The sequence below is a fragment of the Chrysemys picta genome, chromosome 6 (genome assembly GCF_011386835.1).
Source record: "Chrysemys picta bellii isolate R12L10 chromosome 6, ASM1138683v2, whole genome shotgun sequence".
NCBI classification, from domain to species: Eukaryota; Metazoa; Chordata; order Testudines; family Emydidae; genus Chrysemys; species Chrysemys picta.
The window spans coordinates 100971792-100995641 of record NC_088796.1 but is presented as its reverse complement, the minus strand read 5'-3'; the positions used below and the strand labels follow the sequence as shown (position 1 = coordinate 100995641).

General features: G+C 43.2%; 1 protein-coding gene across 3 annotated transcripts in view; it reads left to right on the top strand.

Moving 5' to 3' along the window:
* The window catches only part of LOC101946027 (TLE family member 1, transcriptional corepressor), a 109680-nt gene that overhangs the window by 68566 nt on the left and 17264 nt on the right, over nt 1-23850 (top strand). For all 3 annotated transcript variants that reach the window (XM_008168488.4, XM_042850555.2, XM_008168489.4), the window contains 3 exons: nt 122-266; nt 986-1176; nt 2709-2785. In XM_008168488.4, the coding sequence (XP_008166710.2) occupies nt 122-266; nt 986-1176; nt 2709-2785 (413 nt within the window). The remainder of the gene's footprint in view (nt 1-121; nt 267-985; nt 1177-2708; nt 2786-23850) is intronic.

The window sequence follows — 23850 nt, the reverse complement described above, 5'->3', positions numbered from 1 at the left end:
TATGAAAATTGGCTGAGGGAGTAGGTAGTAGGTGCCCAGTGTCCCAGCTGCTGTTGTGATAAATTGTGTAATATGGCCTGGATTAAAAATAATACTCATTTAATTTGTTTAATGATACCAGCATGAAAAAGCCAGCACGCCTGTTCTGAAATCCAGCACACCGACTCCTCGAAGTGATGTGCCAACTCCGGGCACTAGTGCTACTCCAGGACTTCGTCCAGGCCTTGGCAAACCTCCAACAATGGACCCTCTAGTTAACCAAGCTGGTAATGCATTGCTTTTCATGTGCTTTTCTAAGTCTTTCATTAATCTTTTATTTATGTAATTTGTGAATACTAAATAAATGTATTGCTTCATTCTTTATATTGAAGAGGTTTGATAAGAAACAGATGTTCAAACTTAGTTTTCAGCAGCTTGTACCTCTTTCAGACTGACTGTTTACATTTATCTTCTTTCCAAATAATCTAAACTATGTAATGACTTCTTTAAAGTTTCTGATAATTATTCTGAATGCAAGCTCCTTCCTAGCCATTATCCTGTATTTGAAGCAGCTAATATTTACTGAAATGTAAATCATGACAAATTCAGAGCAATGCTTTGCTTTGCTATTCAGTCTTCAGACATCACTTTTCTAAACTATACCTCTCAGCCTTATTGCAGTAAATAGAGAGAGACCAAATAACATGAACAGTGGAGAGAAGGAAAATATGAAGGAAGGAATGGGCAGTATGTGAAGGGATTATTAAAAGTAATCAGAATAGCTAGGCATATATGAGCTCTCATTTACACAGAGCCAGGATGTGTGGTGGTGATGAACTTAGTTCAGAATGTACCTAGCAACATTAAAAGGGACTGTGGACAGAGGGAAAGACTGGGTGTTGCAAAAGAAGTATCCATCTGGAATGACAGTGTTTTCTTCCCTGTGTGCAGAGAAATAGAAAATTAATTGAATTCAAAATGAGCGCATTATTTCATTAAACTGCAGCTGCTGGTTTGAGGACACCCTTGGCAGTATCAGGACCATACCCTACTCCATTTGGAATGGTACCTCATGCTGGCATGAATGGAGAGTTGACCAGTCCAGGGACAGCTTATGCCAGTCTGCACAATATGTCCCCGCAGATGAGTGCTGCTGCAGCTGCAGCCGCCGTGGTTGCCTATGGACGATCTCCTATGGTAGGAAACACATTGCTTGCCATCTCAATAGGATGAGTTTTGGTTCACTGGGAAAGGCTATATGCATCATTTAACATTGTCTAACTTCCAGGCCATCACAACGCCAGAGGTTTGACTACTTCACTGTATGTTTCACTTTGCTCTATGGCTACAGAAACAATCTTGTTCCTTGAAAACAAAGAATCTCAGTGTATTTATGTATGTTTCAGTTTTTGTTTGCCTTCATTAGTGCTTTGGTTCATTAAGAAATGCCAAACTATTTATTTATTTTTTGTGAATAAAAAGGTAGTGTTGGAAGCTACAAAGCACTTCATTGGTTCTCTGGACATCTGTTTTTCTCCTACTGGAGCAGATTTGTACATTTTATAGACATCCTAAATTAATCTTGCAGCACATAGAAGGCTTTTTATCCACTTTTCTGTGCTTGTAGTTTTTATTTTTTATGAAAATAAAAATTTGAAGTTGGTTGATGTCCTTTTTTTTATTGCTCTGTGGCCTGGAAAGTTAGAAAATTCCTTATGCCTAGCAACAGTGCAAATAAGGTGCTCTTTAGTCACCACTACCATAACTTAAAACTAAGCAGGGGCCCAGTTTTGCAAACATTTAAGCATATGTGTAACTTTAAGCACACAAGTAGTCCCAGTGAATTAATTGGGATTATTTCTAAGGGTACGTCTATACACAGCCGCTAGTTCGGCGGCTGGCAATCGAACTTCTGGGTTCGACTTATCGCGTCTTGTCTGGACGCGATAAGTCGAACCCGGAAGTGCTCGCCGTCGACTGCGGTACTCCAGCTAGACGAGAGGAGTACCGCGGAGTCGACGGGGAAGCCTGCCTGCCGCGTGTGGACCGAGGTAAGATCGAACTAAGGTACTTCGAACTTCAGCTACGTTATTCACGTAGCTGAAGTTGCGTACCTTAGTTCGATTTGGGGGGGTAGTGTAGACCAAGCCTAAGTAAAGTTATGTGTGAGAGTATTTGCAGGATATGTGAAGCTTGGTTCTGTATTCTCTAAATTCTAGAATGAGGCTAATCTTTTTAACTGGAAAACAGTTTTCTTGAGCAGGAAGGATGGAAATTGTAAATGGCATATACATGTCTTTAAAACTACATGCATTATGGTTTCAAGTTATGGATACCATTTCAAAGGATGAACTTGAATGTACTTTGGTCCATATTTGTTGTAGGGATTGCTTGAAGTATGTATTTATGCTAGATGAATTAATATAATAAGATTTAAAATGCTAGGAAATCCTAAAGTAGCACATAATGTATTAAGCATATAATTACTGTCATATTTAAGCTGTTACGATCATGTACATCTATTGGTTCAGTTTTTGAATGTGAACACTGGAAAACATGAAAATAAATCTCTTAAGAACGTCCCTTTAATGCATTCCAATAAGAAACATTTGCATTTCTAAAATGCTCTACACCATTTTTTTAATACATAAAATGAGTTGGGGGTGAAGGAAGGGGAGTTGTGTTTTCTCATTCAACAGGCTTGAGATTTATTCATTTTTCACTATCAGGTTGGATTTGATCCTCCTCCTCACATGAGAGTACCTGGAATCCCTCCAAATCTAGCAGGAATCCCTGGGGGGAAACCGTAAGTAACTTTTAACACCTTAGTAACATCTGAAACAGTGAGAGCACTTAGTTCTCTTATGTCAGCAAACAAGACTTCCAAATGGAATGATATCTTGGGTGTTTTGAAAGAGATTGCTGTTGTCCTCTCCTGATAAGGAGTATATCTTTTAAACTCTCAACTGGCAGCTGTCTTCTTAATCACATTTGTGAACATTTAGTTATTTCTGGAGAGAAGCTGATGGTGGGATACATCCCTGAGTTTCCTTTCTCTCAAGCTTTGCTATTAAACTAGAGGTAGCTAGGGGAGTTGGAAATTAGTAGTGCTCAGCAGAAGAAATAAGATGTTTTCACCTTTATATTGAAACATGTGAAGCTGTCTTTCAGCTGCTACAAATAGTTGGTGCAAATCACATCCCCCTTATATTGGTAGATATTTTAGCAGGAGTGAAGGTCTGATGAAATCACTGTGTCTCAAGCTTCAGAAATTTAGGTGCCACTTAATGGGGATCATAAGTACTTACTTTGGCAAAAGGTGCATAATGAAGCAGGCACTTCTGAAAACTACCTCAGAGATATGCAGCTGTAGAGCAGCAGGTTACACAGACAAAGATGTACAGTCGACATATAAAAGTGGGAGGGTTTATTTTCACAGCAGTGCTTGAAATTAGATGCTTGTATTAATACTGAACTCGCTATGTAAAGAAAAGAGCACTTAAAGTTTTTTTAGATAGTTAATGGTGACCATGCCGTTTTGGATTCACAGATAAGTGTATTTTGGATTTTTAGAGTAATTTTATTTTTTACTGAGGAAGTAAAGGTAATAAAATTAAAGCAGTCTTGTAGTTAGCTAGTAGTCTGTCAGATGAATTTTGAAATTCTCTTAAAGATGTCTGGCTTTCTGTATTTTCACAGTGTAGTGCTTTGTTGGCATATTAAGCAACATTTTTAAATTATGCCACTAAAATCTGTGTTTCAGTTTGGTGGGTGAGCATTTTGTTGAACCTTCAGCGTTTGCAGCAGTTTGATTTTAAGTAGGTTGTAAAGGTTTAAGTAGCCTTAATTAAATCTGGTTAGGTTCCACATTTAGGGTAGAATCATGGACACATACAGCCTCTTTTTTAAAAAAAAAACAAAACAAAACAAAAAAAACCCCAACCCTCTAAAAACTTCTTATTTTAACAGTTTTCTTAAAGATTTTTAGAAAATAATTTTATACAGTTTTAAACAGAGCATAATTTCCAAAGAATATATTGATAAAACTGAATTTTCTGGTGGTATTTCCTTTATAACAGGTATATAGTTTCCCTCTCAACCTGCTCTGTCTCCTGGCAGTGTTTATCTAAAATGCCTGCCTAATTTGCATATGGGAAATCCTTCCTGTTGATTACAAATATTCTGCAATATGGTTCTAGATTCCATTAAACTATCTGCCTGATTTAGTAGTGAAACTGATTTAAATTTTCCCCTCTTCACTCACGTCTTCCTCTCACAAATGCATCATATGCCTCCCGATTGCTTCATGACTTTATTATGAAGCTTTGTGCTTACACAGGTTCATATGCAGATTCACTAGGGTTACCATATTCAAACATTTAAAAAAGAGGACACTCCACGGGGCCCCTTCCCCGCCCCCATTCCAATCCCTTCCCCAAAGTCCCTGCCCCAACTCTGCCCCCTCCTCTGAACACCCCACATTCCCCCTCCTCTCTCCCGCTCTGATCTTGGTTGGGGGTTGCTAAGTGCTTCCCTGCTCCCCACTCGTCCTGCAGCCTCTATGCCCCTGCCTGCCCTGCTCCTCCTCACCCTGCAGCCTCTGCAGCCTCTGCGCCCCCTGCCTGCCCTGCCCCTGCAGCCTCGGCGCCCTCCCGCCCCTGCTCCCCCTGTGCCCCCTGCTCCCCACTCGCCCTGCAGCCTCTGCGCCCCCTGCCTGCCCTGCTCCTCCTCGCCCTGCAGCCTCTGCGCCGCCTGCCTGCCCTGCCCCTGCAGCCTCTGCGCCCTCCCGCCCCTGCAGCCTCTGTGCCCCCTGCTCCCCACTCACCCTGCAGCCTCTACGCCCCCTGCCTGCCCCTGCAGCCTCTATATCCCCCCCCCTCCCGCCGCCTGCCCTGCTCCCCCCACTCACCCGGCAGAGGGAGAACCGCGGGCTCCACGTGGACTCAAACACTGCTGCACTGCTCTGTGGGAAAGGAGGGAGTGGGGGAGGAGGAGGGACTCTGGCTGCTAGAGGCCCCAGTGGCTGCAAGCGGCTTTCAAATCAGGCCAGGCGTCCAATCAGCCGCGCCGCACTCTGCATGAGGGGAAGGGGGAAATCCCGGACATTTCTTCTTGATTAGAAATCTCCACCCGGACGGCCATTTAAAGCTGAAAAACCCGGACATGTCCGGGGAAACACGGATGGATGGTAACCCTAGATTCACTTGTCCTGCACAGCTTTCAAAAGCATGCAGTCACTTAATTTTTAGTCTGAATTGTAAGTTATAAGAAACATTTACTGTGTTGAACCTTACAAGTTGAACCTTTACAAACACACCTTGATTTGCTTCCACCATGCTTTTCAGCCTTATGTGCCGCTGTACCTGTCATCCTGACTGATTAAATTGTGCAGTGAATATGGTGCTTTGTGTAGTGCATGTTTCTTCTCCTACTTTTCCTCTTTCATAGGCTTTAATGCAAACTGCTCCTCCTAAATGTGTTTTCTTTGCTACTTACTGCACTTTTACATGCAGACTCCACGAATAGGTTGGCACACTCAAGCTCCTTCTTGGACCGAATTTCATGTATGACGACCTCACCTGAGGAAAAGATTAGAGAAGAGATAGTGAATGTACTGCATTACTAAGAGGGGTCTAAGGATGGTATTATGCATCAAACATTGGCTGTCAAGTTAAATATTGAAGAGCATACTAGTTCCTAAAATTGATTTTTCTGTTTTAAGGGGCCAAATACATTCCTAGTGACTTCAGTGAAATGTGGCCCACGGTTTTATAAATAAAATATTGTGGGATCATTCATAGGCCAATAGATAAGGGTGATTTTAATTCTTGGACTTCATTTATTAAATCATTTCACTATTTCCATTTCATGACTTCCAGAAATATTTAATCAAAAGTGTAATGGGGAAGGGGCTCAAATCTAGATATCATTGTTGCAATGTTCAAGGCACATCAGCCATGTCTGTTTCCTATTGCTTAAAAAGTATTATTTGAAAGAAAAATATTGTGTTCTTTATGTGTTTTCCTTCTGGTCACTTAAATTTTGACCGAGAGTTTAAAGCTTAGTTATTGAAACTGCTTCTGAGAACCCTCACTTGCCGTTAAGTTACATACTCAGTCATACTCCTGGTCACACTACTTGGATACTGTCTTGCCTCCTTTGCTGATAATTGCTGCCTCCTTTGCCTGTTCTTACTATAAATAAACATGATAAACTTTTAAAATCCCAGTAGTCTTCAATTGACTGCGTTAGGATATAGACTTATTTTAGCCCCGTCCATCCACAACTAGTAGGATGTCTTCCATTGTCCAGAGTAACTTTATGATAGCATCTTTTATCTGTGTTAGATAAGTCTATTGAAATTTTCTGGTACAAAATATGGGTGTAATGTGGCATCTGTCACAGAATTTCACAGACTGCAGGGGAATTCTCAGTTTATATTTGAAACCTACTTTCTCCCAGACACACAAATTGAGATGCCACATTGTGTTTGTGTAGTAAATGAGATATGACATTTTAGTTGTGTATCCTGTTGCAGGTGGGAGGGGGGAGGAAGTTTTTCAGTTAGAAATACTGAATCCCCTGCCATCTGTATCTGCTGGCTACTATAACTATCTGTAGCTACTCTGGGCTCTTGTTTTTTTGTTGTTGTTCTAAGTACCATTGACTCAGTTCTCTCTCTTTCCAAAGGACCAGCATTTCTGTGAGCACCTGTTCTTCTTTGACCACTGTACACACTGAGATCTTATTAATAGAATAGATTGCTGTTAGAAAAATAAGCTGCCTCTTAGGAACCTGCTCTTGTTTTCTAGTTGCCTGCTGTTGCAAGAATTCCCTCTGGAAAACACCTTATTTTCTACTGCTTCACCTTCTGCTGTGTCACTAAGTTTAAGTCCCTTACTCCCAACCTTTTCTGATTTTGTTTTTTTTAATCTGCCACTGGCAAGTTTGTTCTCTTCAGAGCCTAATCCTGTTACCAGTGATGCTAGTGACTCTGGGCCATTGCATGCTGACCTAGAAAGCTGTAGGGTGTTTCAACTCTCAGTTCCCATTGCCACAAATTAGCTGGTCTTGGCAGTTGATAACAGTGCCCCTTAGACACTCTTTTATTTTATTTTCCTGTGTTTCTCCCTGAGAACCATTCCTTCCATTTTCTCTTCATCCTGCTGTCAAGCTGTATTTAGTATTTATTCTTCAGTTTTCCTGCCTTCTTTCTGTAGTTTTGTGGTGTTTTCCTTTTCTCCTGTATTATCTTTCTATATTCCCTCCATTGCTGAAGCCCACTGCTATTTTTTTCCATTGCTGTGGAACTAATATTTCTCTATATTTTTCTTTTGTCTGCCTTTAACTGCTGTTATGATTTGCTACTTTTTACTTCTTGTTGTTCAGTTTTACGCTTCCATCCTCATAACGAATGATTCAAGCTCATACTTTAAAATCTCATGCTCAGTAATGTTTGGAAGAGGTCAGATGATCTAAAACTACTTCAGTTTCTTTAACTATTGGCCAATTATTAATTTATCTTGTGGTATATTCATCATGTTGCACAAGAGTGAATTTCTTTAGATTTTCCTGGCAGCACTTGTTCTGTTGTTTTTCTTTTTCTTCTGGTGTGGTCTCCAAATCAGTAATTACTTTTCTCCTGAAATCAGTACTATTTTCAGAGATGAACATCTGGTGTGTGACAAATTGTGCACCTTGTCCTTTCTCTCCCTACTGTAAAGTGAGCAACACGCAGTATTTTATACTCTCTTTGGCTTAGTGCTGTATTCATATTTGCTCATTTGATTGGTCATTCCAGTGGAGTTTTTAGCTTTCTTTACAGTCCTCCCCTATGGCTATTGTATTAACATTCTGACAGGTTTTCCCAGGGTATGAGTTCTGACTTCTTCTAGCACTACATTGCTGCACTCAGCATTGATACTAGAGTTAAATGGTAGCAACATCGTGGTCACAAACCTGACAATTAAAGAACATGCTGTCTTAAAATAGAATTGAAATGATTGTAGGGTGGATTTGATTTAAATCAAATTGATTTAAATCACTAGTCAGGAAGACTTGATTTAATCATGGATTTCTACATAAAAGTGCATTCTTGTTGGTTGTTATAACCTTAATACATATTCTTCACAAATCAGAGATGTAGGTTTCATTTTTAGAACGTACACACTACATTTTTAAAGTGATTTATTTTGAAAACTTTTCAGATGAGTTTTACAGCTATATCAGAAAATGAAGGATTGGTGATTTAATTTACCAAAGGTAATTGAAGCAGATAGTTCACCTTCCATAAATATCTTCATAAATATCTCCAATTTGATAGGTTAATCATTAATATTTGGAGGATTTTCTTGCCATGCTGTATTAGGAAGAGAACAGCACCAGACAGACATTTTTGTTTTATTTAACTAAAACAACAACGTTGTGTATTCTGGATTTTTTTCTCCAAAGCAAACATATAATACTTTAACAAAACAAGCATATGAATTTTTGAATTTAGTTAAACCTTCAAGTATTTTTAATCAGGTTTGTTTTTGTTAAAATTGTTTTTAACTAAAATAGTTTAAATGAAATATATATATTTTTTTAAAAACCACAAAAATTAAATCAACTATGTCAGCCAGGTCAACATGAGAAACTTAAAATATTGGCTTCTGCAGCTAACTCAGTCATCTTCTCCTTCATTTTCCAGTTTGTTCATAATCTGGAAAAGAAAAACAAGCTTTCCTGATTTTTCAGGTCTCATACGATTTCTCAATTTGTAATGAATTAGTCTAAAGCAGGGGTAGGCAACCTATGGTACATGTGCTGAAGGCGGAATGCGAGCTGATTTTCAGTGGCACTCTCACTGCCTGGGTCCTGGCCACTGGTCCGGGGGGCTCTACATTTTAATTTAATTTTAAATGAAGCTTCTTAAACATTTTAAAAACCTTATTTACTTTACATACAACAATAGTTTAGTTATATATTATAGACTTATAGAAAGAGACTTTCTAAAAACGTTAAAATGTGAAACCTTAAATTAGAGTGTATAAATGAAGACTCGGCTTCTGAAAGGTTGCCGACCCCTGGTCTAAAGGAAGAAAATATTCCATCTGCACTGGCAGAAGAAGCTACTGCTGTTAAAAATGAGATGATCACTTCAACAGTCTCTGAATCCAAGTGCTTAAGTGACTTCCACCTGTTCACTGGTGTGACTTTTTTTAAAACATCATCAGCAAACATATATTTCTTGAATGGTTCACCCTTAGCACTGAAGTTTATTATAGTGGGCATTATGGAGGGATGATTGCTGGATGTCCATGTCATAGCCAACTCCTCTTCTTCAGCAGTTAAGGTTTCACCGTGGTACCGAGTATTGAGAATATTTGCAAGAAAATAAGCTGGAGATAGTGCTTATCCCATTCGGGGTTTTTTTTTTTAATGCTTGTAATTTAACTCTCATTGCATATTTCTCTTTTGAAGATCTCACTCTGTTCCTTCCAAATTTCAACAGCATCAGCAATAAAACAGCTATTTCCCTGCATTTTGTTCAAGGCTACAGAAATAGGCTTCAGGGTACTCAGCATGTGTTCAACATTTCTCTTAAGCCCAATGTTGAGAACTTTGGCTATGACAGTACCATCTATTTTTTTCACGTTTTTGTTCACAAACTGTTGTCAGACTAGGCCAGTTCTTGATATAGTGCTCGAAACAGTCCACTACTGAATTCCATGGTACGTCTTGTGGGAGAGTTAGCTTGGTTCCTCCCACTTTTTTTCAGAGCAGCTGCTGCAAAGTGTTACGGAAGTATTTTGCAATTTCAACATCATTAGCTTTTATTTCTGGAACACTGAAGTCTTTGGCTAGGAGGTGCATCAAATGAGCACTGCAACTGTATGTTATTCACTTGGGACTCTCTTCTAAATAATTTCTTCTCATCTTGGATACATTTGCAGCACTGTCTGTGACCAAGCTGCATACTAGACATTTGAATTTTTTTTCAGTTTGTTATAGCTTTTACTGCTACTCCTTGTAAGTATTCTGCTGTGTGTGCATTTCCTGATATATCCATTGTTTCTGTAAGGAAGACATTCCCTTCTTCTGTTGTCACACAAGCACATACAACAGTATCATTGTGGACATTGCTCCACTCATCAAGACTCAGGTTAACAATTTTACCCTCTAGACCTTTTGCACACTGCTCAATTTCTCTTTCATACACTTTATCCAGCAATTTGCTGCGACAGTTGCTCTGTTGGGTGGACTGTATCCTGGTCTTAATGACTGAACCATGTTAATGAAGTGTGGGTTCTCAATCATACAGAAAGGAGAGTTTGTTACATAAACAAACCGGGCAGTTTTTTCATCAATTACCTCTTTTTGCAATCTGCTGGTTCTTACCACAAACTTATCTATGGTTGTTTCTGGATGATGGAGATTTTTTTCTTTTCTTTTTGCTACACATGATATACTGTGGCTGTGACATACATGATGTGACTGGAACACTATCACTGGCAGATAACTGAAACTATAGAAAATGATGGTGAAGGTGGATAGTCTTCAGAATCCTGTATGTTTAGTATGGATTCTACTAAACAAAATAAGTCAATGCAGTTATTTAATTATTACCACCATACTGCTCATTTAGTATTACTCATTGCATTCACTGACACTCAGTACTACTTTAAAGGTGAAATTGTAAAAAGATGATCTGCCTATTTCAGCTACTTATTTTTTTATCACAACTGCATCTAAAATGATAGTACCATAGAGTAACAACTATATTTTTTGTTCAAACATGAGAATTCAAGAATAGTCCAGAAGGAAGACAGGCAGTCCTTAAGAAAGGTATGAAATAAAAAAGTTTACCAAACTGAAGATCCTGCATGTTCAGACATGTTCCTTTCATCATCTTCAACACAGCTTCATTCTGAGAAGGAACACTTCTCATGATGTTGTTTCATTTGGGCAACCAGGCCTTGCATTTCTTTGTTGCGCTGTTTGCATTTTGCACGCATGCCTGTCTTACCCACAGGTAGAGGAACTTCATTAAAATATTCCGAAACTGGGTGTCCTATAATGGCAATAGGCCATAAAAGTTTTCCCTTTTAGTGAGAGAATGGTATGGTAGATCTCAAATCAATGAAGGCTACTCTCAGAAAGACTTCTGGAATATGCTGTTCAAACAGTTTCACTTTTGTTTCTACTGCCTGTTCCTCCCTTCTCACATTTATCTCCAGACTTCTTCTCCTTGTCCAGATCTATTCCACCCCCAACAAACTTCTATTCATTGAATTTTTTGAAACTTTACACTTTTAGAGAGAGGTGTAAGGGATTGACTCTGTGTACACAAATTTGCAGAGGGACAATAGGGTTGAGTAGGGATACCATATTTGAACATTCAAAAAAGAGGACACTCCACGGGGGTGTTGGCCCCGCCCACTGTCCAACCCCGCTCCACCCCCACTCTGCCTCAGGTCCCATCCCCTCCCCGCTCGGCCCTGCCACCGCACCCCTCCTCACCCCCTGGCCCGCCGCTGGCTTGCTGCCTCCCTCCTCAGTCCCACACCCATTGCTCACCTCCTTCCACCTGCCATTCACTTCCTCACTCCACTGCCAGAAACCCCCATGCCCGCCCCGAGAACCCCCTCCTGCTGCTGGCTTGTCGCTTCTTGCCTCCTCACCCCCGCCCGCCCACATGCCGCTGGCTCCCTCGCCACTTGCCTCTTCAACCCCTGCTGCCTGTCGCTGGCCTTTTCACCCCCCCACATGCCGCTGCTCACCACCCGAACAAAAGACCGTTTATTTAAGAATGAGGATTTAACTAGAAACAAGAGTGATGGAAACAAATGATTTGCAATATAAAACAAAATCATAAAACGCGAACTTATCAAGAGTGATCTTTCTTATCTCAAAGTAGGTTCCTCCTCTTCCCACAAAGGTCAGTCTGTTTGCAGAGTTGGCTCGTTTCCCAAACACCAGGATCCAAACGTTCATGAAAGCAGCCCTGTTTTACAAGGGGTTTCCTCTGTGAAAGGATACAGAGTGCTACTCCCTCCTATGTGTTATACTGAAAACAGCCTTTGTTTCTGTTTGCACACAGGGCAAACCCCAGTCCTGTTGTAATGTTTCTTTTTTACCTTTAAGGCGTTTCAGTTTGCCATTGCCTCTGATGTTGTCCCATTCAAAGTCTTACTATTGTGCAAAGCTAAACAATTGAGCCTTGCATTGCATCACCAGCCAGGTTAGGCAGGGTGACAAATCCTCCTTGCCCCAAAGGGCCATTATCCCCTGGTGACTAATTTCTACTCCAAGTCTATAACACAGACTTTTAAGGTAAATACATTATTCCTTCAATATATTACCCATGCACACATCTCACAAAGATTCTCACTCTTAACAAGTTACCAGCCTTGTGTAGATCCCTTCCACGTTCCTCTTTGTGGGTAAGTGCCCAGTAAGACACGTGTAGGGTGCAGTGAGTTTGCCAGGCCTGCAGTGACATCTGTTTGTGAAGATCAGGGAGCCCGTTGCCAAGGGGTGCTGGTGTCACAGTGAAATTGGGGTGGCTGACCGTATGGGGCAGGCTGCTGAGGCTGGTGGGGCAGGTAAAACTCACTCAGCTGGGGGGCAGGTGGTGCCCGGATGGGGCAAGGGCAGGTACCTGTCAGTCTCTAGCACTTGTGCCGTGCCAGGGCCAGCAGCCTCTTCACCGCGGAGTCTCCCCCGCTTGCCTGGGGGCGGCTGCTCCTCTTGGGCTGCCCGGGAGGACACGCAGTTGGGGGCGCCACCGCGGAGGAGATGCAAGGGGCCGGGCTCGGCTGGGGCCCCACACCTGCCGGCCGAGAGCAGCAGGAACCGGACGCCACTCGGGGGGATCCGGGCAGCCCAAGCCCAGGGCGGCGGCAGCCTCCTCAGCAGCAGGGGCAGGCTGGGAGCGTAGCCTGACATGGGGCAGGAGAGGCTGCGCTGCTGTTGCTGTTTCCCAGCCCTGCCACACGGCGCAGGAGAAGGAGGCGACTACAGCTGCTGGCCCCCCACCGCCCATGGAACCGGAGCGCAGGGCCTGGGGCACAGCCCCGCCTGCTGCCCGCTGATAAGGGCCGGGCTGCGGCTTCCTGCTCATCACTGCAACGCCAGGCAGGAGCGAACCCAGCCCCTGGCCAGTGCCCCCTGCTGCCCCTGCCCGGCTCCCCTCAGCGGCCTCCACTCAGTCCCGCATCACTTTCACGGTAGAGTTACCATCCGTCCGTATTTTCCTGGACGTTTTTAGATATTTAAGAATTCCTCCCAGACGGCAATTTAACAACTAAAAAGCTGGACATGTCCGGGAAAATACGGACATATGGTAACCCTAGGGTTGAGGGTTATTATTTCTCACCTCTCTATTTATTTATTTATTTAAAAACATTTTGCTGTTAACAAGCATGTTCTCTGAAGAGACAAATCCACAGTTTGAGAACTGCAAAACTAAGCATCCCTGATGGTATCTTCTAGACTGAGCACTGAGTCCCATTGGGTAGATAAAAAGATTAATCTAAATAATCTATACAGAAGCCTCTGGAACTGCATAAGATTGGGATCCTAATCCATGAACTATTGGAACTCATAATTTACAAAACTTTTCTTAAACATTACATGACTATATTGTCGCTTACTATAGAATTAAAATTTATAATCCCTATTCCATGATGAGTTATTTTTGAGCTGTAATGTATCTTAATTAAAACTATCTTTAGATAGTTTTTTTCCTCAAAAACCATTTTATTAAAAAAATCCAATTGAAATAAAAAAAATCTGATTTTTTTAAAATCATTGATTTTTATCCACCCTGAATACTTGTATTAAGGATGTGTGTTTTTTATTGGTGCTCCATTTTTACTTTTCAGTTCTAGTTCGGAGCATATAAATGTTATAGACCAGATTGAGATGGAGGCAAAATATAACTACTTTTTAAAATAATGTCATTAATTTTAATAAGGAAGTGGTATTTTATTTGTTTAAATGTTTACCATGCAAGTCCTAGTTATAAGCTGTCTGGGACACTTTCTGCAGAACCCAAAACTGCTGCATTTTAGCAATTATGTTGAACATCTAGAGTTGGATAGCTGGTCAAATCAGTTTCTTGACTTCAAGGAAGAATTAGCATGATAAATATGATTAAAGTTCTGTAGTTCAATTTTATTATGAAAACGCTATTTCTGGATATTTCTCTGAAATGGAAAGAACAATTCTGGACCTCTTCTCGGAGGGTGATAAACATAAAACAAAATTATCCTAAAAGTGCCAAATTTAAATTTGTACCAAATTAATGTGAGACAAATGAATACATTACTATTATTTGTATTGTGGTAGTGCATAGGAGCAACAGTTTGTTCCTGGTACCAATCCAAAGTCCTGGGTACAAATTGAAAAGCAACTTACTGACTCAGTAAACCAAGATCAGAGAGACTGCTTCAGGGTGGATTGATTTAAATTAAAATGAATTAAAATTTATTCAGGATTTAAACCAGCAAGCAGGAAACCTTGATTCTTCTTCGAGATGATGTGTTCATGTCCATTCCAATCAGGTGTGTGTGTGCGCGCACGTGCATGGAGGCCGGAAGATTTTTCCCATAGCAGCATCTGTCAGGTTGGCCTGGGCGCACCCTAGAGTCATGCCTTCATGGCGCTCAATATAGATCCCCGCCGACTCGCCACGCCTTCAGTTCCTTCTTACCGCTAGTGACAGTTCACTGGAATTTTCCATAGCCTTTGCTTAGCAAGCGCATTCTACAGTTCTTTATATATAGTTTACCTTAGTTATTAGTATTGGACTAATTTGTAATTAGAATTGTTGGGGGTCGCTCCCCATTTCGACTCCTTGGAGCCGTGGTATGCCGCGGTCCGGGGTGCATGCCAAAGAGTGATACCATGCTCCTCGTGCTTACAGTGTCTAGGGGAGGATCACCAAAAGGATCGCTGTAAGATCTGCCATGAGTTCCACCCTAGAAATCTTAAAGAAAGGGAACAGCAGCTTAAAGTGATCCTCATGGAGGCAGCTCTACACCCCCATTCGGACCTGGGCTCAGGGGACCCGGCTCCTAACACATCGTCCTCGACAAAGAGCACCCTGGCTTTGTCATCAAGCTTGGCACCAAGAAAAGATCTGTCCCAAGACACTCGGTACGGCACCACCCAAGGCCTGGCGGAGAGCAGGCACCAATCCCACTCACCGGTGCCTCAGAAGAAAAAGAAGCCAGACAGTTCGTCATCTCCGGCTAAATCCAGAGAAGTGAGACCCCAGTCGGGCCACAGTTCCGGATCCCCTACTGGGGCTGCGTCAACTCCTGCCCAGGCGAGGCAGTTGAGTCTGGGACCCGCCCCAGTTACCCATCCCTACGGGCCAGTAGCTACAGCTCCCTTCAACACAGGAGCTTTCAAAGCTGCTTGAGACCTGCTGCACCTTATGGCACCATTCTCGCTCCCGAGGAGGGAGGAACCTCCAGCACTGGCGGTCCTACCTTGCCCCCAGGTGCAGTCAAGAGGAAAGCCGACAATGATGTCCAGGCACTCCCCCTCTCCATGTCCTTCTTCACCGGCCCACTCAGGTAGAGAACCTACTCGCTCCCCGAGCTCTTGATGCTTGAGGCACCGAAGCTCAGCTCCTCTGTGGTCTTCAGTCTCAGAGACCTTGGAGTAAGAGTCTGATTCCTACCAGTCTAGGAGGAGTAGGAGCGGAAGATCGAGGTCAGGGAGAGACAGGAGAGAGCCCCAAGCATGGCCACTGCAGTGGCAGAATCCACCACTGGGCCTTTCACCAAAGCCAGGGAGGGATTCAAGGGCACTGCTCCGCTGTGTCTTCTGTGGCCTCAGCTGCCTTCGTCCCGCCATCAACCACGCAGCTTGCCTTGGCTCCTGCCCACACGCCAACACCAACAGCCTCGGCACTGACCTCTGCACCAGTGACTCGTCTGACTTTGGCACCAGCACCGATCTCGATGCCGACTACAGCACGGGCACCGATGACCCCGGCGCCGATGCCAGTGATGGGCCCGCCACCTTCATCAGCGCAGACAGGGCGGTTGGCACCGGCTCCATCGATGGTTCCACCAGTATTGCGGATGACTGAGCCAACACCAGGTTCAGTGTCGACAACTCCGGCACCGGTGAGCGCTGCATCAACACCGAGAGTTGTGGGACCCCTTGGGAGCAGATGGCAGGGAGCATCCCCTTCTTATAGGTGCTTCCTCCTCATCGTCGCCAGACATGGAATTGGCAGGCACAGCCATAACCCTAGCGCCTGAGGACAACAGGGTGCTACAGCAGTTGCTGCGAAGGGTCTGGGCATTAAGACTGAGGAGGTAGTCGAGGAGGAGGATCCCATGGTGGACATCCTAGCACCCTCCGGATCTTCTCGTATTGCCCTACCACTTACTAATACTATTGTGGACCCCACCAAGACCTTGTGGCAGACCCCATCTTCCTTGCTGCCCACTGCCAAGCGCAATGAGAGGCGTTTTTTCGTGCCCTCCAAAGGGTACAACATTTGTATTCCCACCCACCTCCTGACTCTCTTGTTGTGGACACTGCTAACCAGCATGAGAGGCAGGGTTTCCAAGGGCCCTCTCCAAAAAATGGAGGCTAAGCAACTAGACCTTGTTGGGAGACAGTCCAGTTCTATAAGGTGTCTGCAGCTCCGTATTTTGAACCAGCAGGCCATCACCAGCAGGTACTCTTATAACACCTCTGCAGGGATGGTCAAATTTACGGCGCTCCTCCCTTCAGACTCCCGAGCAGAGTTCTCAGCCTTCGTGGAGGAGGGGAAGCTAGTCTCCTGGGCTTCCCTCCAGGCCATGTTGGATGGTGCAGATGTTGCCACTAGGCTAATGGCTACTGGCTCCAAGTCTCAGGGCTCCCTTATGAAGTCCAGCAGAGTATTCAGGACCTCCCATTTGAGGGTGAGACTCTCTTTTCTGAAAAGACAGACAAGAGGCTGCACAGCCTGAAAGACTCACAAGCCAGCCTCAAATCATTGGGTTTGCATACTCCAGCCACAGAGCGGAGACACTTCCAGCCGCAACCTTCTCCGAGATTCCATCAGCAGAACCGACAAGATGGCTCTCAGAGGAGGAACAGGAGTGGCAGGAGGAGACAACACCTGTCTTCAGGCCAGGGCTCTGGCCAACCCAAACTGCCTTCTGGCCCTAAACCGGTCTTTTGAAGGCACGGTTGTGGATAGCGCACCGGATCAGAGACTGGATCTACCCCAGTGTACCTTTTCCTTCTGACTGTCTCCTTTCTACTGTGCATGGTCCTGTATCACGTCAGACCGCTGGGTGCTCCGCACGGTAGAGAGGGGATACTTCATCCAATTCTGTGCCCTTTCACCCTCCTTCCCTGTCCCTCTTCAAGGACCCTTCTCACAAGCAGCTCCTTATCCAGGAGATGCAGTTGCTTCTATCGCTCGGGGCAGTGGAGGAAGTTCCTCAGGAACACAGGGGCGAGAGCTTTTATTCACGGTATTTCCTAATACCGAAAGCCAAAGGCGGCCTCAGGCCTATCCTGGACTCGTGAGAATTCAACAAGTTTGTGAAGAAACTCAGGTTCCGCATGGTCGTTTTGGCCTCCATCATCTCCTCGCTGGATCTAGCAGACTGGTATGCCGCTCTCGACTTGAAGGATGCATATTTTCATATCGCAATCACTCAGCCCCCACAGGAAGTACCTCAAGTTTGTGGTCAACAGTACCCACTACCAATTTACAGTCCTCCCATTCAGCCTGTCAGCAGCACTTTGAGTCTTCACCAAGTGCATGGCAGTCGTCGCCGCATTCTTGTGAAGGCACCAGGTACAGGTGTTTCTGTACCTCAACAACTGGCTGATCAAAGGCCACTCCAGGACCCAAGTGGAAGCTCAGGTCAGATTCATCAGAGCCACCTTCGACAGCCTGGGTCTACTTCTAAATGAAGCAAAATCGACTCTGTCCCCCATCCAGAGGATAGAGTTCATCGGGGCAGTACTGGACTTGACCCAAGCAAGGGCATACCTGCCGGAGGCAAAGTTTCAGGCCCTGAACGATATAATTCGAGGCTTCAGACAGTTCCCCACCACTACAGCGAGAAACTGCCTGAAACTTCTCGGACACATCGCTGCCTGTACCTATGTGGTGCAGCATGCCAGACTCAGGCTTCGACCGCTTCAGTCATGGCTTGCGTCAGTGTATCACCTTGCCCGGGACAGCTTGGACAGGATCGTGACCCTGCCTTGCCTGGTCCTCAACTCCCTCCTGTGGTGGATCGACGCTCAGGGGTTCCCTTTGCCGCCCCACAACCGTCTCTGTCACTGGTGATGGACGCATCAGACTTTGGCTGGGGAGCTCATCTGAGAGACGGCAGGACTCAAGGCCTCTGGTCTCAAGCAGATCTGGGTCTTCACATCAATGTCAGAGAGCTCAGAGCAGTGCACCTAGCATGCTAAACCTTCTCTCCTTACCTAACCGGACAATGTGCATCAGTCATGATGGACAATACAACAGCAATGTTCTATAGCAACAAACAGGGGGGTGCACACTCCTCTCCCCTGTGCCAGGAAGCCCTCGTGCTTTGGGACTTCTGTGTAGAACATTTGATACACCTGCAGGCGTCGTACCTCCACAGGGTACAGAATGGGCTGGCGGACCACCTCAGCAGGTTGTTTCACAGCGATGAGTTTTCCCTTCGCCCGGACGTCGCAATTTCAGTCTTCCAGAGGTAGGGTTTTCCCCAGGTAGACCTATTTGCCACGCAACGCAACAGGAAGTCCCAGCAGTTCTGCTCCTTCCGGAATCACAGCTCGGGCTCCAGCACAGATGCGTTCCTCCTCCACTGGGGAGGTTCTCTCCTATACGCCTTTCCACCCCTACCGCTCGTTCACAAGGTGCTCCTCAAGATCTGCAGAGATCGAGCTCAGATCATACTGATAGCACTGGCCTGGCCCCATCAGCACTGGTACACTTCTTTCCTAAACATGTCCGTGGGAACCCCGATTACCCTGCCGCTCTTCTTGTACCTTCTCACACAAGATGACAGGCGTCTCCAACACCCAAACCTCCAGTCATTTCATCTCATGGTGTGGAAGCTCCATGGTTAAATCATTGGCGCTTTCTTGTTCAGACCAAGTTAGACCGGTCCTCCTTGGCAGTAGGAAACACTGTACAAGAGCCACATACCTTGCCAAGTGGAAGAGATTTTCAATCTGGTTGGCGCAGTGCCACTTGCCCCCGACGCTAGCTTCAGTGCCGCTCATTCTGGGCTATCTCCTCCATCTGAAGCAGGAGGGACTCTCGTTGTCTTAGCCGCCATCTCGGCCTTCCACCTGGGTATGCAGGGCCGCTCTGTGTTTGCTAACCCCAGGGTCAGACGATTCCTAAAAGGCCTCAACAGGCTATACCCTAACATCCATCAGCCTGTCCTTGCCTGGGACCTCAACTTGGTCCTTTCTAGGCTCATGGGAGCCCCCCTTTGAACCATTAGCAACATGCTCTGTGCTCTACCTCTCTTAGAAGGTGGTTTTCCTGGTAGCGATAACCTTGGCCAGGAGGGTGTCTGAGCTCAGGGCGTCCTGTATTCGTGAGTGCTATAACCTGGCAGGTGTTCCTGCACCTCCGATCACTCCACCAGGGCGCAGGCTTCATCAACAGCATTCCTGGCTCAGGTTCCCACTCAAGAAATCTGCAGAGCAGTGACGTGGACCTCCATACACATTTTCACCATGCACTATGCGATTACCCAGCAGGCCAGAAATGATGTGGCCTTCGGACGAGCAGTACTCCAATCAGTGGACAACTCCGACCCTGCCTCCTGAATTTGGGCTTGAGTCACGTGATTGGAATGGACATGAACAAGCACTCAAAGAAGAAAAAAATGGTTACTCACCTTCTCGTAACTGTTGTTCTTCGAGATATGATGTTCATGTCAATTCCAATACCCACCTTCCTTCCCCTCTGTCAGAGTAGCCGGCAAGAAGGAACTGAAGGGGTGGCGAGTCAGCAGGGCTCTATATTGAGCGCCATGAAGGCACGACTCCAGGGGGTGCCCAGACTGACCCAACAGATGCTGCTATGGGAAAAATTTTCCAGCCACCGTGCACATGCGCGCGCACGTACACACCTGATTGGAATGGACATGAACAACACATCTCGAAGAACAGTTACGAGAAGCTGAGTAACCGTTTTTTCAGATAATTGATTTTAATCTTGTTTCACGTTTGTACTTCCTTTATTTTCCTAAAGAAAGGTTGATTCTTATTGGTTGGTAACCATTAAAACATGTTCATTTGCAACGAAATATAGCCTTTACACTAAATTTGATGCATCTTTTTGCTAATCTGGAAGAATTATTTAATCTTTATTATTATATATAATAAGATTTATTTAAACTCTAAATTATATAAAATACACATTTATTTAAACATTTGCGTAGTTTAACATACGTTTATTCAGATTCTTAATTTTTACATGTATTTGATTTAAATAACAATATCTGATGGCTTTTTTCTTTTGTTTTAATCATCCATTTTTATTAGGGCTGTCAAGCAATTAAAAAAAATTAATCGCAATTAATCACACTGTTAAACAATAATAGAATACCATTTATTTAAATATTTTTGCATGTTTTCTACATTTTTAAATATGTTGATTTCAAATATAACACAAGTGTACAGTGCTTACTTTATATTTATTTTTGATTACAAGTATTTGCACTGTAAAAAAGCAAAATAAATAGTAGTTTTCAATTAACCTAATACAAGTTCATTTAAAAATAAAACAATGTAAAATTGTAGAGCCTGCAAGTCCACTCAGTCCTACTTCTTGTTCAGCCAGTCACTCAGACAAACAAGTTTGTTTACATTTGCAGGAGATAATGCTGCCCGCTTTTTGTTTACAATGTCATCTGAAAGTGAGAAGGTGTTTTTGTGGCACGGTTGTAGCTGGCATCGCAAGATTTTTACATGTCAGATGTGCTAAAGATTCATATGTCCCTTCATGCTTCAACCACCATTCCAGGGGACATGCGTCCATGCTGATGATGGGTTCTGCTTGATAACAATCCAAAGCAGTCCGAACCCACGCGTGCTCATTTTCATTATCTAAGTCAGATGCCACCATCAGAAGGTTGATTTTCTTTTTTGGTGGTTCGGGTTCTTTAGTTTCCGTATTGGAGTATTGCTCTTTTAAGACTTCTGAAAGCATGCTCCACACCTCGTCCCTCTCAGATTTTGGAAGGCACTTCAGATTCTTAAACCTTGGATCGAGTGGTGTGGCTATCTTTAGAAAGCTCACATTGGTTCCTTCATTGCGTTTTGTCAAATCTGCAGTGAAAGTGTTCTTAAAATGAACATGTGCTGGGTCATCATCTGAGACTACTATAACATGAAATGTGTGGCAGAACGTGGGTAAAACAGAGCAGGGGACATACAATTCTCCCCCAAGGAGTTCAGTCACAAATTTAATTAACACAATATTTTTTTAACGAGCGTCATCAGCATGGAAGCATGTCCTCGAGAATGGTGGCCAGAGCATGAAGGGGCATACAAATGTTTAGCATATCTGTCATGTAAATACCTTGCAATGCCAGCTACAAAAATGCTGTGTAAATGCCTGTTCTCACTTTCTGGTGACATTGTAAATAAGAAGAGGGCAGCATTATCTCCTGTAAATGTAAACAAACTTGTTGTCTTAGCGACTGGCTGAACAAAAAGTAGGACTGAGTGGACTCTGAGGCTCTGAAATTTTGCATTGTTTTGTTTTTGAGTACAGTTATGTAGCCAAAAAATCTACATTTGTAAGACGCAGTTTCATGACAGAGATTGCTCTACAGTACTTTTTGTCAGGTAAATTGAAAAATACTATCTCTTTTGTTTATCATTTTTGCAGTGCAAATATTTGTAATAAAAATAATATACACTTGTATTCTCTGTTATAATTGAAATCAAATATATATGAAAATGTAGAAAAACATCCAAAATATTTAATAAATTTAAATTGGTATTTAATTGTTTAACAGTGCGATTAATCTCAATTAAATTTTTTGAATTAATCACGTGAGTTAACTACAGCCCTAATTTTTATCTAATCTGGACTTCATTGAAGGAAATATGTTCTCCTTCTACCACTTATTCAGGCAGAGATAGTGTATAGTCATAAGTGACAAAGTGTCTGGTTTATTTAGAAATCTGTTTTGGGAAGATGAGCATGAACTCCTAATGCTGTATGTTTGTGTGGTTTTTGTTTTCATATCATCTTTGTTTTGCTTTTGTGTTCACGTTTATTTTTCTTCTGTGTGTGTGTGTGTGTGTGTGTGTGTGTGTGTGCACCAGGGCTGTAGGCCTGGGGTTGGAAATACAGTTCTTCTGTAGAAGCAGCAGAAAAGGTAGTCTTTATTTATACAGTGACTAAGATAAGCAGTAGCTTGGAAATCTGCAAGGAATAAATAAAGCCATTTTCACCTCCATTGGCAGTGCCGTACTTGTTCTGAGGAAGGATCACTTCATTTTCACAAGCGTTAAAAAAAATTTCAAAGAAAAAGGAAGAAGCAATAAGATGTTATGCCATGTTGTTGGTTTAAAGAGACAACATGAGTGAGGTCATATCTTTTATTGGTCCAGTTTTTGTGGGTGAGAGAGACAAGTTTTCAAATTTACACAGAGCTCTTCCTCAGGTCTGGGAAATGTTAAAATTAAAGATATTACCTCACCTACGTCTCTCTAGTATGCTGGGCCAACATGGCTACAACAACACTGCATATTGTTGGTTTGATATTACTTATTAATTGAATTACTTGCATTAAAAGAGAATGAACATACACTGGTATGAATGTACAAGCCTTAAATTAGGTTCAAGATTTTGCATTCTAGGAATAATCATTGTGATATATTGAATGATGATGATGATGTGTCCAGCACTTTACACATACAGGAAGATATTGTCTCTGCCCCTCCTCTTCCCCAAGACTAACAAACTTTGTGCATATTAATTTATAAATAAACTGAAATATTAGAAAATCTGATGTTTTGGAAATATTGGGAGTTAAGCAGTAACCTTCAAAAGTAAGATTTCATATATTGGGGAAAGTATGATTATTACTCTGAAAGGTGACTGGGGAAAAATGGCTTGGGTGGGGAACTTCATGTTTCTTATCTCTGTCACAGCCAGAACAAATCTGGTCAATTTACAAGTTAAAAAAAAAATGTCTTCATAACTGCCAGCCCTGCAAAACCAGCATGAGATCTAAAAGTCAAGGTGTGTTTTACTTGTGTATCTTTATGCCTGTGTATTTTCACCAGTAATAAAACTTTTGCAACTGGAACTTAAGAGTGTGTGTGTGTGTGTGTGTGTGTGTGTGTGAGAGAGAGAGAGAGAGAGAGAGAGAGAGAGAATGTAAGCCCAACTGCAGCCTCTCACAGCTGTCATGATTCTATACCTGGATTCTCTTCCTAGATCTGACCTGTTGTGTGACCTTGGGCAAGTTACTTCACTGCTCTATGCCTTTGTTTCTTCTCCCACCCTTTGTCTGCCTGGTCTATGTAGATTATACATTTTTTGGGACAGGCAATGTCTTTCTTATGTGTTTGTACCTTGCACAATGAGGCCTTGCTCTCTGTTGGAGCCTCTAACCACTACTGTAATACAATCCTTTGTGTTTAATGAGGCAGGAAATATGTGATCATGTAATTAAAGACTTTATCATAGTTCATAGGCAACCTCAGTTTTGGCATTTCCTAACTTTAAAGAGCTTGACTTTGTAACCTAAATAATGTTTAGGGTTTTTTTCAGGGCAGGGTTGTTTGTCATACGTTTTAATGTAATTACTTACAGACTATCTGTTACTTGTCCATTATACACAAATAGAAGTTTCCAGCATCCTTGTG